This window comes from Micromesistius poutassou (genome assembly GCF_964030765.1).
Source record: "Micromesistius poutassou genome assembly, chromosome: 10".
Lineage (NCBI taxonomy): Eukaryota > Metazoa > Chordata > Actinopteri > Gadiformes > Gadidae > Micromesistius > Micromesistius poutassou.
In genome coordinates this window covers 1,345,200-1,359,491 of record NC_140280.1, presented here as the reverse complement: position 1 = coordinate 1,359,491, position 14,292 = coordinate 1,345,200, and the positions used below count along the sequence as shown (strand labels likewise).

At 44.7% G+C, this 14,292-nt stretch overlaps 3 protein-coding genes across 4 annotated transcripts; 2 read left to right on the top strand and 1 right to left on the bottom strand.

The window, feature by feature from the left end:
- The first annotated feature begins 425 nt into the window (after positions 1-425).
- Positions 426-2,966, top strand: LOC311354770 (E3 ubiquitin-protein ligase TRIM35-like). Its single transcript, XM_084474617.1, has 2 exons — positions 426-562; positions 962-2,966. The coding sequence occupies exon 2, from the start codon at positions 1,067-1,069 to the stop codon at positions 2,648-2,650; it is 1,584 nt and encodes a 527-aa protein (XP_084330743.1). The 5' UTR covers positions 426-562; positions 962-1,066; the 3' UTR covers positions 2,651-2,966.
- Positions 2,967-3,929: 963 nt separating this feature from the next.
- Positions 3,930-5,914, top strand: emc6 (ER membrane protein complex subunit 6). Of its 2 annotated transcripts, none has more exons than XM_084474763.1 (2): positions 3,930-4,105; positions 5,128-5,914. In XM_084474763.1, exon 2 carries the CDS (start codon positions 5,170-5,172, stop codon positions 5,500-5,502), a length of 333 nt encoding a protein of 110 aa, XP_084330889.1. In that variant the 5' UTR covers positions 3,930-4,105; positions 5,128-5,169; the 3' UTR covers positions 5,503-5,914. The 2 variants fall into 2 exon arrangements, with proteins under 2 accessions (XP_084330889.1, XP_084330888.1); XM_084474762.1 differs by having other exon boundaries at positions 3,931-4,114.
- Positions 5,915-5,987: 73 nt separating this feature from the next.
- On the bottom strand, positions 5,988-12,934 carry p2rx5 (purinergic receptor P2X, ligand-gated ion channel, 5). Its single transcript, XM_084473969.1, has 12 exons — positions 12,512-12,934; positions 11,612-11,762; positions 10,890-10,961; positions 10,512-10,587; positions 10,293-10,377; positions 9,920-10,000; positions 8,743-8,884; positions 7,810-7,943; positions 7,439-7,532; positions 7,285-7,350; positions 7,001-7,089; positions 5,988-6,892 (listed from the first exon to the last, which is right to left on the bottom strand). Exons 1-12 carry the CDS (start codon positions 12,631-12,633, stop codon positions 6,643-6,645), a joined length of 1,362 nt encoding a protein of 453 aa, XP_084330095.1. The 5' UTR covers positions 12,634-12,934; the 3' UTR covers positions 5,988-6,642.
- Positions 12,935-14,292: the final 1,358 nt, after the last annotated feature.

Here is a 14,292-nt window from a genome sequence, read left to right as displayed (position 1 = left end):
GACAATAAAGATCATAAAGGACTCTTAATGAACAAGACATTTATTTACATTATACAATAAATTAACATTTAGTGTTATGGGTTCGATTTTTGAATTCTGTTTGAAAATATAATGTTTTAAATCAATCAACGAAGTCTGGGCTACAAAGAAAACGGTCAAATGAAGAGATGACCGAATAGAAAACGGTAATGGACCGCTGATTAATCAAGGGTTGATGTTTTAATGGATGTTCTAATGGTGGGATTCTTTTGAAATTAAAATCAGTATTCCTGAAGTCAACATTAGTTCTTATTTCCCATTCTAACTTTGAAATGTCTCAGAGCTTTCAGGTCAGGCACATTGATCTGATTCTGTTAACGATTAACCTGTAATCAGACTCTGATCAGATCTGTTAACGATTAACCTGTAATCAGAGTTAAACAGTCGTGGAGTTCTTCTTCAGGGTGAGAAGCCTTAGGTTGAAGAGGAATGACCTGAGCTGAGTGTTAGGAAGCCCAGAGGGATCTTTGGCAGTAAGGAGAACTGTTTTGTCAGTGGACCGACGATCAACACATGAACCAAAGTGAGTAAAGTTATGTCATTGGTATTATTTATAGCCTCATATTCCGGGCAAGCTAATGTGTATTCAGTTTAGATAAAGTTAGAGAAGATGACCGTGTATACACATTACATATTAACTTTAGTATTCTGGGATATATTAAAGAATGAATATTACAAGATAACTTTAGAATTCTGGGTTATATTACCATAGAAGGTAACATTTGGCTCAGTAGATTCCTATTCAATGTTAATATTAATTTGCCGATGGTAGATAGTATTCGTTAGAGATGATTGTAACGTAAAGGCCAATGCAGCCTGTTCTAGCATTAATGAGGAAACTACACATTTAATTCACACCTCTCTTTATTGTATGATGAGTTATCGTTGTCGGATTATGCTGATAAATGTTTCTCTTTTCTAGACCTCCTGAATCTGTAGGGTACAGACCACCTCTGGACTTTATTAACAAAGAGTTCAGAACTAAGGAACGCATCCGGAGTCACTTCCTGTTTATACCTCCGCTAAAATGGCTGAAGAAAACCCTCCTCTCAAACATTACCTGACTTGCAGCTTGTGCACTGAGATCTTCAAGGACCCGGTGTCTCTGGGCTGTCTCCACAGCTTCTGTTCCAGATGTCTCCAGGACTTCTGGGCCCAAGCTGAGAACAAGAACTGTCCCGTCTGTAAGAGGAAATCCTCAAAGGATGTAGACATTAACTTTTCCATGAAGGAGCTCGCTGACTCCTACGCTGAAAGACAGAGGTCTGACCCCTCTGATGAGGCCCAGGCAGTCTGCACTAAGCACTTAAAGGATATCAAGTGGTTCTGTAAGGAGGAGCAGAGAGCGGTGTGTCATGTGTGTGAGTTTCCTCACCACCAGAGTCACACGGTGGTTCCTCTAGAGAAACAAGTCCAGGAGCTGAAGCAGCAGCTGAGACCTGACCTCACGGCTCTACAGGACAGGAGGAGGAGACACCAGGAGCTGGAGGAGACGTATGAGGCCATGGTTCTTCACCTCAAGGTACAGCGGGTGAAGACCGAGAGGCGGATCAGAGCAGAGTTTGAACAGCTTCAGCGGTTCCTGAGCGAGGAAGAGGAGGCCAGAGTGGCGGCCCTGAGAGAGGAAGAGGAGCAGAAGAGGAAGAGGATCCTCCTGGAGAGGAAGACCCTTGAGGAGCAGATCCGGTCTCTCTCAGAGGGTCTCTCGGCTGTAGAGGCAGACCTGCAGAAGGACGGCGCGGCGTTCCTCAGCGCTTCCACGCGCTCCCAGACCCGCGCCAGAACCCTGCTCTCCGGTTCTGATCCCCAGCTGCTTCCTGGAGCTCTGCTGGACGAGGCCAAACACCTGGGAAACCTGGCCCACAGAGTCTGGGAGGAGATGGGGCGGAGGACCACCTTCAGCCCCGTTATTCTGGACCCAAACACTGTATCAGACACACTCTCTCTGTCTGATGATCTGACCAGAGTGAGACGTAGCGATGTAATCCAGAAGGTTCCTAACAACCCAGAGAGGTTCAGTCAGTACACTGAGGTTCTGGGTTCTGAGGGCTTCAGCTCAGGGGAACACTGCTGGGAGGTGGAGGTGGGAGACCATCCTGACTGGTTAATAGGTGTTGCTAAAGAGTCAGTGGACAGGAAAGGAGACCGTACTGCTTCACCAGGTGATGGAATCTGGGGTTTATTCCTTGACAGTGGAGAGTACACTCAGGGTACTAATAAAACCCTGACATTGAAGAGGACTCCAGAGAGGATCAGAGTCCAGCTGGACTATGATGGAGGGGAGGTGTCCTTCTATGACCCTGAAGACATGGCTCTCATCTACACCCATCAACACACTTTCACTGACAACATCTTCCCTTATTTTAGTCTTGGAGCAGCAGGCAAAGCCCGGACCAGAGATGTTAAAGTGTGTTGTAGGCAGGGGCGGCCTGGCGATCGGGAGGTTCGGGAGATTTCCCGAACGGCCGCACAATTTCAGGCCGAGCCGGCCGGCCGTAGTTTTTTTTCTGTTTGTTTTAATTTTTTTAAATACTTATTTTATTTTATTATGTTTAATCACATTTGTTTATTTATTCAAATTATGATAGAACAAAAGTTAAGTAAGCCGTGATTTGGGCTGGCCTGCAGGATATTTGCTTACAGCGCGAAACGGAGCTCTGGCCTGACGGTAAAACGGGGCCGATGTATTACTGTCAATTTAGAGGGGGGGATCACCCCCACAGTGTATGGGGGCAAAGCGAGCGGCCAAAGCGAGCGGCCGAACGGCCCCTAACTTGGACTGCTCCGCGGTCTGTCATTTCTGATTGGCTCAGACGGACGCACGGCGGTCACTTGCTTCCAGTTAATCTCAGTTACACAGAAATACGAAAAAATGTCAAAAAGGAAAAAAGGTGGTGGAGAGGAAAATGAGTTGGGAGGCGCTCAGAAGTTGAGGTTGAAAAGAAAAAAAAAAAAAAATTTGTTGCTAAATTGTTTGTTTTCTCTAACTATATAAATCCAACTATATCAATCAAGGGAAGTCTGTCTGTCTGTGTGTCTGTGTCCTCATTTTTCTCCTAAACGGCTTGACCTATCACTCTGAAATGTCACATAGCCCCTCAACCTGGCCAGAGACTGACAGAGCCATTTTTCTATATTGTCATTGCAAACATTGGTTAAAAAAAAGCTTGATTCGTGATTTATGTGAAGCAGTAACCAGCAGTGAGGGGCAGACAATGTGACGTCTTTGTATGTTGTTAGATATGACAATTCTTTCCCTTTTCACTTTTTTTCATTCCACTAAAATAATTGTATCTTGCATTATTTAGATCATTTTCAGCCTTGATTTACCTTTCTAGGCACATGCAATTTCTAATATTTTGTACGTGGACAAGATTGCTTATAAAATATTTCCCAGTGATCTTCACAAAATTCTAAACACATGCACATCCCAACATTGACATGTAGTTGCAATGCACATATCCACGGATAAGGACTAGTTTTTATTATTTTACACAGTGGCAAAATTCTACTATATATTAAATAAGTGTGTCTTTCTTGGAGATATGCGTGATGACTGCGTGATATATCAGCGCATCTTTTTTTTTTTATTGGTGCCTTCATTCATACATTCATACGCGGATCGTATATTATACGTCAGCATTATTCATTCGTAATAGTTTTTTTTTTTTTTAAATCTTGTAACAATACAATAAATAAACAGCCGTATATATATATATCACTTTTGTTAACGTAAACAAAACATAAAAATAAAACAACTGAAAATATAACACATTTAATTCCACACGGCTAAAACGCCATCACGTCGACCGACGTGATGTGACGTCACCGCGTTCCCGAGATGCACTGCGTTGCGGCGGAGAAGGAACATGGCCGACCACCACCACTAGTCCTCCTTTAGCGGCTCTTCTGTCTCTTTCTCTCCAAGCCGGCGTCGATTCTCTTAAGGTCTCAATCGCTCACTGTCCCGCACACAAAGACACACGTCCTCCTCAGATGATGATGATGATGATGATGATGATGATCCTGTGAAAGCGGCCTCCTCTTCTGAAGCTCGGTCGTCCAGGTGCGTCAGGTGAGGAGCTGTTAGCCGCAGCGAGCTAACCGCTAACCCCGTTCAGCCCCGAGCGGAGTCTTTAAATACATGCACGATGCACACACACGTCGTCCACCTCTCTCGTCCATGTCTATACATTATATTTCCATAACTATATCTTGTGATGCAAGTGTCGTCCGTGTCCCTTTTCTGTTTTTATTGACGTTTATTCCAGATGGTTCACTTCGGTTCTGTGGTTGCAGCATCACAGGGCCCGTTTCAATTTGAGTGTAGTGCATTCGTTTTCTTCGGTCTCTCTCTCTGTGTGTCAATCTGTTTTATTTTTTTTCTTGGTATCTACGATACGATACAATATGATATTACTTTATTTGTCCCGTTTGCACTGACATTCTTTTTTGCATCCCTGGGCAAACTCATTTAAGAAAAAAAGGGAGGGGGACATACAGTATACATACATGTAGACATATAGCATAAATAGACAGACATGTGGGCGTACAGTACATGTAAAACATAGACAGAGCATCGACAGACAAACATGAAACTCATAGCCACAAATGACAATATCAAGCATGACAGAGTATCTGTCTGATCATCCACTCTGAAGACTGTAGTAAGTCAAAGTCACTTTATTGTCAAGTGTGTTACATGCATGACACAACACAGATGAAATTGCAGTCCTCTCTCTTGGTCCCACGGTGCAAACAAGCAATAAAAAAAATACATTTTCTATTAGTAGAAAATATAAGTCAACAATTAACAGACATAAATAAACAATCAGCGATCAACACGACATAAGAACAATAATCAAAAATTTAACAGACATAAAATAAACAACAGCCAAGAATGAAGGCAAGTATATAAAAAAATTAGGTATTGAAACCGGTGAGGTAGTGCAAATATAAAAATAAAAAGTGGAGAAGTGAAAGTGAAAAAAGTGTGAAAGTGAGTAATCGGTCTTCCAGTCTGGCTCATTCATTCATTCATTCATTCATCATTGTATCGCCATCCTGGTGGTTTGCTTACTTTCCCAGCGATACGTTTCTGGAGAGAATTTTTTTGGGAGATCTGGGGGGATGGCGTCCATCGTGGCCAAGCGCGAAGGGCCGCAGTTCATCAGCGAGATCGCCGTGAGGGGGAACGCCGCCGTGCTGGACTACTGCCGGACGTCGGTGTCGGCGTTGTCGGGGGCGACGGCGGGAATCCTCGGACTGACGGGACTGTACGGGTTCGTGTTCTACTTCCTGGCCTCGTTCCTCCTCTCCCTGCTGCTCATCCTGAAGGCGGGGCGGAGGTGGAACAAGTGCTTCAAGGCCCGCCGGCTGCTCTTCACCGGGGGGCTCGTCGGCGGCCTTTTCACCTACGTCCTGTTCTGGACGTTCCTCTACGGGATGGTGCATGTGTACTGAAGTGCGCTGTCCGTAATACGATATTAGCTCTCATTAATAACGTTGAGTCTGTCCTGCTGTTTGTAAATAGACAAATAATGACAGATCTAGCCCCCCCCCACCCCCTCTCTTATGAACTTTTCGTACAATGGGACCTAGGTATCAGTGAACACAATAACTGTCCTGTCATTCCGATCTGTGATCAACTAGGCAGAGAATGACTTAACTAAATTAACCTGTCTGTCTGTAGAACTATCACTCATGTGGTTAACGACCAGAGTAGTTGTTATCCTGTTAGATTGTTTGCTTAGATTTATCTAAATTAAGATTATTTGAATTTCTAAATGTGTTAATTATGTGTTGGCAGGGCCAGTGTGTATGCCTACAATCTGACTTGATTTGTAAAAAAAATAAAATACCTAATAACCCTGAATGTATGTTCTTTATTTAAAATACTTAATATATATAATAAATAACAAGGAAAAATGCAGGAAACCAGTCATTCTTTATTCCGATTAGGTTAAATTATTACATCACTAACCGCTACAACGTACCTAACACGTTGAACAGTAATGCCTTCACAGCATTCTGTTTTAACCACCGCTCACAATACAAGAGTGAGAAACGAGCATGTTTTTACAGCTCTGCCCTGGACAACAAGACGGGTAATAAGGTAATAACATGGCTCATAACTTCCCATCTTTGTGGCGTTGAAATATTTCTTTGGACCCTTAACAATCATTTCAAATTGCACGAAAGCTGTGGTTCGCAACCGATTAAGGAGAACAGCCTAACGTAGGCCTGCCGCCGACATACAAAGGGATAAAGGGGGTGTCGGAACACATCACAGTGGCTTTTGTTTTTAAATAATCTGATAATAAATAATATTTTCACATTTTTAGTACATAAACTGAATTGCTAAACACTTATTATATAATGTGTGAATGAATCTGAATGTCAGTGCTTCACCGTTCTAACAGCACTGGTATATATCCATAACAAGCACTGTGATAAAAAAATCCCAGCATCCACATCAGGTCACACTCGACTAACGTTGGTGAGCCGGCGAATGGGACAACGTTTTGAAGACCGTTGGCGTGGCGTGACCCAGGAGACCAGTGTCTGTTGATCTGGGCCTCTGCTCCACAAACATGGATCTCGTTAATATTTGGGAGCAAAGGTGATGTGTCTTTGTTCGCCACCGGAGGGAGAGAGGACCGGAGCGTACCGCTGGCCCGTGTTACGCGGAACGGTGGGTCCTTGCTTCTCCGTGGACGCCCGGTTGTCCTCCGTCACCTTGGTGCTGTCGTTCTCCTCCGCCTTGTGGTTCTCCCCCACGGCGTCGGCCTGCTTCCTGTGCTTCCGGTCCCGATGGCTCGCCTTCCCGTCCTTGTGTTTCGCCTTTTCTTTCCTGTGGGCAGTGTGACAGTGACGGCGTTTAGCCACAGCCACGTCGGCGTTAACGGCCCGACGGTGTGTGAACAAAACGTAATGCTGTGTCATGAATCACAGTTCTTACTTGAAGTTTATGATTTCAAATTTCCTCTCTCGGTAGAAGGAGCTTGTGTTCATCATGTAGAGAAGTATCATGTCACATGCAAACGCCCCCTGGGAGACAGCATTTCATATAGTCTCAAGAACAGTTGTATACAGACAATGTCTTCACTTGACTATAGTTTAGTGACCCAACACTGCCCTCTTGTGGTTATAAAATGAACGTCAGGTTCTTCCAAATATTGCATCTTTAAAAAAATGCTTGATAATTGAATGACTATATACTATGTATATATACTATGTACTCACAGCGCCCAACAAGGCAAAACCAGATCCAATGGCAATCACCGTTGGAATTATGTTAAATCTACCAGCCTGGAAATGAAAATATATCAAATAAACAACATGACATCATTTGTAAAAACAGTAACACCATTCATAATATTCTTAATACATTACATACCCGTCCATTGATCATAATATCAAAGCGTATTCCATACACCTTATACAAAGTCCGGAAATCTTCACCTGTTGCGTCTTTGTAATACCTGGCATACCTGGTGAGCAGACCAGCAAAGATGTCATAAATAAGATGAATGGCCTTCAAAATCAAAAGGCACGTTTATTTTGAGATAGATGTCATGAATGAGCAGGTACTAGTAAGGGAAATATTTAATCCAGGAGTCTCTTATCCCCGGAGTTCCCCTAAAAACTGATCATTCACAGTCTTCACATCAAATTTAAAGTTGTTCAAGTGTAGTGTAGCATTTATTAGACAACTTAGAGTTCGTATAAAGTCTCTGCAGTTTGTGTATGGACACGTAAATACTGTACCTGAAGTTGTACCCCGACGTGATGGAGTTGTTAATGTTGGAGTCCAAGCGGGTGAAACTGTACTCTGGGTTACAGTGCGAGGAGTCCCGATCCAAATCACAGTTCCACTCAATAAGAATACCGACTGATCCCCCCTGAGACAACAAAAAGACAAGAACCAAGTGGAATCATTTGTAAGCCAATTACGCATCAACGTTTTAAACCTTTTTTTGTATTCTACTATTCAAGCCATATTCTAAAAAATATATAAGTATATATAAGTATTTGTTGTTTGGTTTGATTTGTTGAGATGTCTTTGTAGGAACAGAAGAAGAGGAACAGTACGAAGGGAACTAGAAATGTAACTAACTTTGACCGTCGTAGGGAAGGATAAGTCCATGACCCGATCACACTACCCTACAATAAAGCCTGGTTCTCTTTCACTACCTGAAATATCCCAATATAATCTTAAGGCTGTAGTACCAGGGCACTTCACACATTCAGATCATTTACAAGTAGGCCTAGCCTACAGTAAAACGTGTTTACACTATCATGTATTGCACAATTTAGACTTTCAACCTCAAATCCCCCCTAATTGTGAATAACAGACGTTTGTATACAAATTGAGCCCTGAACCAGAGTCAAGCACATGAAGCATGGCTGTATTCTCTTTCACTTGCTTCAAATAGTCTAGTCTATTTCAGAAGCAAAAAATTCGAAACCATTATTTCCCGTCTGTCCTGACGTAACCTTGTTCTTTAGGACTTTAGGAAAATGCAATTAACCCTGAATAAATTCAAAGATCTTTAATAAACGATAACATATTTAATGTTACACGATGTCCAAGTAATCCTCTGAAACCTCAAGAGCACCTGGAGAATCAAGAACATCGATTCAGCTAAAAACACTAAAAGACACTAAAGAAGTCTTTAAGAAGTCAGGAATAATCCATACTTTAACGGCAATCTCCTGGAAGTCGTTGCCAGTCCAATCAATCAGGTCGCCCAGACGGAAGATGGGACAGTACGGATTTTCGTCTTTTTCGTAGGTACAACTTTTCAAATAGCTGTCATTGCTGGTTTCCAGGACGTTGGACCTTTGGGGAAAAGTACGGCAACATTACATTCACAGGAAGCAATTCAACACGTAAAACATTAACAACACACTAACACACAAACTACTGGGCTGAACGAAAGCAATGACAATTTAATTGCTTCCCTTTATCTTCTTTTTTTTTGTTGCTATACTCGTACTGAGGTGGGATTTTGTACGAGACAGAGAGTCAAGTCAAGTCAAGTCAAGTCAAATTTTTATTTGTATAGCACATTTACATGCGGAGCCGCATATAAAGTGGAATGCATGTAAGCCGCAACCAAAGTGCTTCACAGAAAGTGCAGATACACATTGAAAAAGACCTAAGGCAAAAAAAAAGCGCAAGAAAATAAAAGAAAAGGAAGGGTTAAAAGACCGAAGAGAGGGTTTACAGAGAGAGGGAACCACGTGTAGCTTAGGGCCGCCGCTGGGAATCGCTACAAGACGGCGCAGCGAGTGGTTAACTCGCGGTCGCGCCCTCCTCCTTTAATATCTCCGCAATGATGAACCGAGAGTTCCAAAACATCCAACAAGTTGTCTGCAGTGCTCGTATGAGCACCACTCATACTGTCATCGCGAGGAATCCCCGGCCGCGCGTCCCCCGTCCCCCCCCCCCCCCGGCGGGGGCTGACGTCACCACACGGGGGCTGCAGCGGTGACCCGTGGACCCCTGTGCTTCGTGCCAGAGCCTGGACGGACAGCACTGGTGCTGCAGCAGAATTAGCCGCGGCGGCCAGTCAGATTGCAGCCAACAGTCCCCCCGCGGCCCGCGGCCAACGGACACCTGTCCGGGGGGGCCCGCGACCAAGTCGTCAAGGACGTCTCGGGTGACCGCTCCCCCCGTCTGCTGTGCAGTCCCAACGGCGGTATTATTAGACCTGCCCCCCCCCCTGCACCCCCTGCACCCCCCGCACCCCCCCTCAAAGCTATTCAAAACAGCCGTGAGGACACGTTAGCCCACTACTGTCGCACTCTTACTCTGAAGGAGCGCGGCAGAGAGGCCGTGAGAGTTTGTCGGCGCCACTCGAGGTCCACTTACTTGGAGAATTCGAACTTGGGGAACCTGATGAAGTTCTTGATGTAGATGGTGAAGTTCTCCGCGCCGCTCAAGAGGGGCTCTCTGTGGAGGAGGAGAAGGGGGGCGAAGGCGGAATCAGCGCTTGGGGCGTGCGTGATATGTGTGTGTGTGTGTGTGTGTGTGTAGAGTGTGAAACGAGGTTCAATTTCACAGGTTCTATTCATTGTACAATAAATAGAACCTGTGAGATAACTCGGGATCACATGAAGGATCTGATAGCAAAGGGAATATAGCAACACGACGGCTAGCAGCGGGGGGCTGCCGCCACACACACACACACACACACACACGCACACACACACCCACACACTCACACACACACACACACACTCACGGGGGTCTGTGGCTTTTCCCGACCGGGCACCAGCCTTGGATCTCGCAGGTCCCAGTGCTGTTCACACACACACCCGTCTTGATCCCTGTGGCAAACGTACAGTTTCAACATGGCAGTCCCATACAGGGAGATACCGAGAGATGAGACATGCACGTTGGAATCCTAAATGCGTGGAGCCAATATAAATGTGCAGACGGCCGTGTGTTAAAAGTTCCTCACCGTGGCCGGACACAACCGCCTCGCCCTCCACACAGTCCTCGTCACTAAGACACCGTCCATCTGGAACCTTAGAGCTCTGTTAGAAAACCAACAAAACGTAGGTCAATAAAATGGGGAGACCAAAAAGGGTTTGTGGGTCGCTCGTAGTTCACGACTTTTACACAATGCTTGACTTTGCATTGAACTCTTTGCACAAGTGAGTGAGTCAGTGAGGGAGTCAGTGTGTGTGTGTGTGTGTGTGTGTGTGTGTGTTTGTGTGACACATCAGAGTTATGCAAAGCGGTTTGCTTGGGTTCTGTACGATCTCGGGGTTCCGGAAGAGGAACCCCCCCCCCCTCCCCGCCTGTCGCCACGCGTCCCCCTTTTGAGCGCTCTCACCTCAGCACAGAGGCCCAGTCTCTGGTTTGGCGTCTCGATGAAATTCGTTACGACAAAGAAAACTTGTTCCCCCTGTAAAACAGAATTGCATTACAAACTTGAGTCACACCAAGAAGAAGGAAAGGTTAAACAGATGACACTTGCACTGGGGAGGGTAATGTCTATGGACAGAAGGCCGTGGTGCTCATGTCCCTCAAGGCTCTGACCTCTTGCTTGTCAATACTTTCTCATTAGTCACTTCCAGCAGAATTTCCTCGGACAACAAAGCAAAAAAAAACATCCATGTTTACGTAATCTCGCTCATCGCACACACATAGCTATGCATGCACCTGGCCATATCTCTTATTCAGGTGGACCCAGAAAACGATGCATTGTACGATCGATTCGTGGTGTATTCCTAAATGAAGGCTTGTTTTATGATCCTATACAAAGAAGTGCGTCACACTCACATTGCTACAGCATTTACATTTAGGGGATTTTGCTGACGCTTTTATCCAGAGTGACTTTACAACCATTCACTCACACCGTCAACACTGACGGCGGAGTCGACCACGCAGCGCGACAGCCCGCTCGTCAGGAGCAGTCAGGGCGAGGCGTCTTGAGTGTGGAAGGAGCCGGGGATTGAACTAGCAACTGGCTCTACCTCCTGAGCTACTGTCGCACCCTGCTACAGCTAGTGCTGGTGATGTACCAAACTTTGTACAAGTTGTGCATATTCTCACGTTCGGTGGTATGACGTAGTCTTCGGCACCCCAGAGGTGAGGACCAGAGTCGGAGGTGTTGGTGAGGGCCACCCCTTTCAGCTTGGTGATCACTGAGCTCTGGATGGCTTCCTCCTTCTCCTGGTAGCCCTTCTTCATCACAAACACCCATCTGAGGACCAGACCGTACCCCACGGGGCAGAGTTCATCATTCAGGTTCAGGGCTGTCGTTGGCTTAGCTTGCATGAAACTAAGGCAAGCCATGCATCTCTCCACACTGATTTCAAATATTAATTTGTGATAAAAATTTGTAAAAATATCCTAGCTGTAATAATAATTAAGCATGTTTGGTTTTAAATAATCCCCTATAGCAGCCTAACGTGTTGGCGCATGTGTTGTGCTGAAGTAAATTGCATATTGGTATGTGGTAATGCCAGAATAAAAACGAAATGCTTGAACATCAAATCCAAATCTGTGGGCTATATATATACACACACACAGTATAGCTTAGATAGAAGGTTAGTATATATATAGTAAAACCCTGGTAGATCAACTTAAAGTATTGTCATGTTGGACCATCATCTTCATAACAATCTTCAAATCTATGCAAGTCTGATGCTACTGTAAACATCAAGTGACATCACATAGCAGGGAACCTATTAGCGTGATACCTATTATTTCTCGATTTAATCGGACTGTGGGATAATGATAACCGCAGATAGCATATGTTGATGCATCGTTTTGTTTATTTCGTAACTAATAATAGCTTCGTAACTAATAACTAATAAAACTAATAATAGTCGTACGCTAAATAAATGGTTATCATTTGAGGGCTATATCCATGGTTAGTAGTTTAAAAGACGTCGGACGATAGGTCAACTTTTCCCATTCCCAACGCACAAATAGACAACGTCGACTCACCCGATCAAGTATGCCAACACGGCCACCTGGTAGACCCTGAAGAGTATTCCGATCTTCTTGTTTTCGGCGATGACATACTTTTCTGTCTTGTAATTTAAAAGCGAAAAGAAGAAGCCAGCCATTCCTCGACCGCACTCAGCTGCGACAGCCGAGAACCGAGAAGTGTTTCCAGTCAGCTCCTCGCACCATTATATATCGGTGGGCATGTTAAACGAGACGCCTTTAAACGCGTGGCCTTTAGTCGAAGAGGACGAACTAACCAGAGATCCAAAGTAACGAGACTTTAATAAAGTAAAGTATTGCAATTCCCCCAATTGACTTAGTTATTATTTGAGAGTCATTCATGAAAACTAAACCGATCCTCCTAACTTGCACTTGCACTTGCTCGAAGTAACAACAGCCAATAAGGCTTCTGAGGCTCATGTGACCTTTGCTGTCTGTAAACATGCACGGAAAGACAGAGGAGATGTCAGCGGAATATTGTGGAGGTCTGCTTGTCATCCCACACAATGTTGTAGCAACAGGCCCGTACAAGGACGGGAGCCATCGGTGCCCTACTCCGGGCTTATATGTTCAATTGGGTACCTTTGACACATTCCAAAACAAGTGCGGACATGTTTAATACGTGACACTTACACTTAACTTCCCTAATGCCTTGCTCAACAACCGGTGCTTAGTCTCATCAATTTGGGAGAACAGGATCCAGATGGGCATGCTGCCATCATCCATCTAAAGCACCGCATTGTGGGGGTAAATAAACACGCACCAGCTCCAGCAGTAACTCCTGAAGCCCACCCTGGATTTATCTATTCTTCAGCCTCCTCTCTCCCTCCTCCTCCTCCTCCTCCTCCTGCATCCTCTCTCCCTCCTCTCTTTTCCCCAACTGCAGCATTGGCCAGCTGGATAACATGCATTATTTAATGTGCCACCATGAAGGAGAACTGAGTCTGTATTGGGTGAGGCTGCAGTTCTGCAGGACTTATGCAAGAGTGGAAAAGGCCATGTCTCTGTTTTTTTATTTAAACTCTTCTCTCACGTGAAAATAGAGACTGCTGCGCAGACTTTAAGGGCCTGAACACTTCGCCTGACGTGTTTCTCTTGGAATTTTTTATTTGGGACACGTCCAATTTGTGTGAACTATTGGCATAGGTTGTATTTTTTGTGCAATAGTCCTGACTATTAATGAGTACAATACACAGTGGCGGTCTTAACATAGAGGCAAAAGTAGGCGGCCGCTTGGGGCCCCCATAGTAGGGGGGCCCCCAACCAACCTAAAAAAAAAATCATATATATATATAATTTTTTTTTTTACACCACACAAACAGAGACGAAGCAAGACGAGTCTAAACGCGAAAATAAAATAAAGGATTAGAAAAAGGGTTAGGAAATAAAGTTACCCAAGCGGCTCAAATAAAAAAGAAAAAAGTGAAAGGACGCCGATAACTATTTGGCAACGCGGCCAGAGATGACACACCTTTTTACGGCTAGGCCTACTGTTGGGGAGACAGACAGGAACAACAACTTCCAAAGCGTGGAAGTGAGACTGTGAGAAGACGTCAATAAGTAGGACTCTATCGGAAGCGTGTGATGTGGAGAACAATCTATCCTCTCTCTCTCCCTCTCTCTCTCTCTCTCTCTCTCTCTCTCTCTCTCTCTCTCTCTCTTTCTCTCTCTCTCTCTCTCTCTCTCTCTCTCTCTCTCTCTCTCTCTCTCTCTCTCTCTCTCTCTCTCTCTCTCTCATACATAGGTTTGTTTGTAGAATGTTTGAAATGTTCAATCTC

Excerpts from the sequence above, each read along its gene's own strand:
- emc6 (XM_084474763.1), top strand. The coding sequence starts at position 5,170 with ATGGCGTCCATCGTGGCCAAGCGCGAAGGGCCGCAGTTCATCAGCGAG.
- LOC311354770 (XM_084474617.1), top strand. The coding sequence starts at position 1,067 with ATGGCTGAAGAAAACCCTCCTCTCAAACATTACCTGACTTGCAGCTTG.
- p2rx5 (XM_084473969.1), bottom strand. The coding sequence starts at position 12,633 with ATGGCTGGCTTCTTCTTTTCGCTTTTAAATTACAAGACAGAAAAGTAT. Across the intron at positions 10,962-11,611 it reads ACTACGTCATACCACCGAAC|GGGGAACAAGTTTTCTTTGT; the intron begins GTGAGAATATGC and ends TCTGTTTTACAG. Across the intron at positions 6,893-7,000 it reads TTTGAAATCATAAACTTCAA|GAAAGAAAAGGCGAAACACA; the intron begins GTAAGAACTGTG and ends CACTGCCCACAG.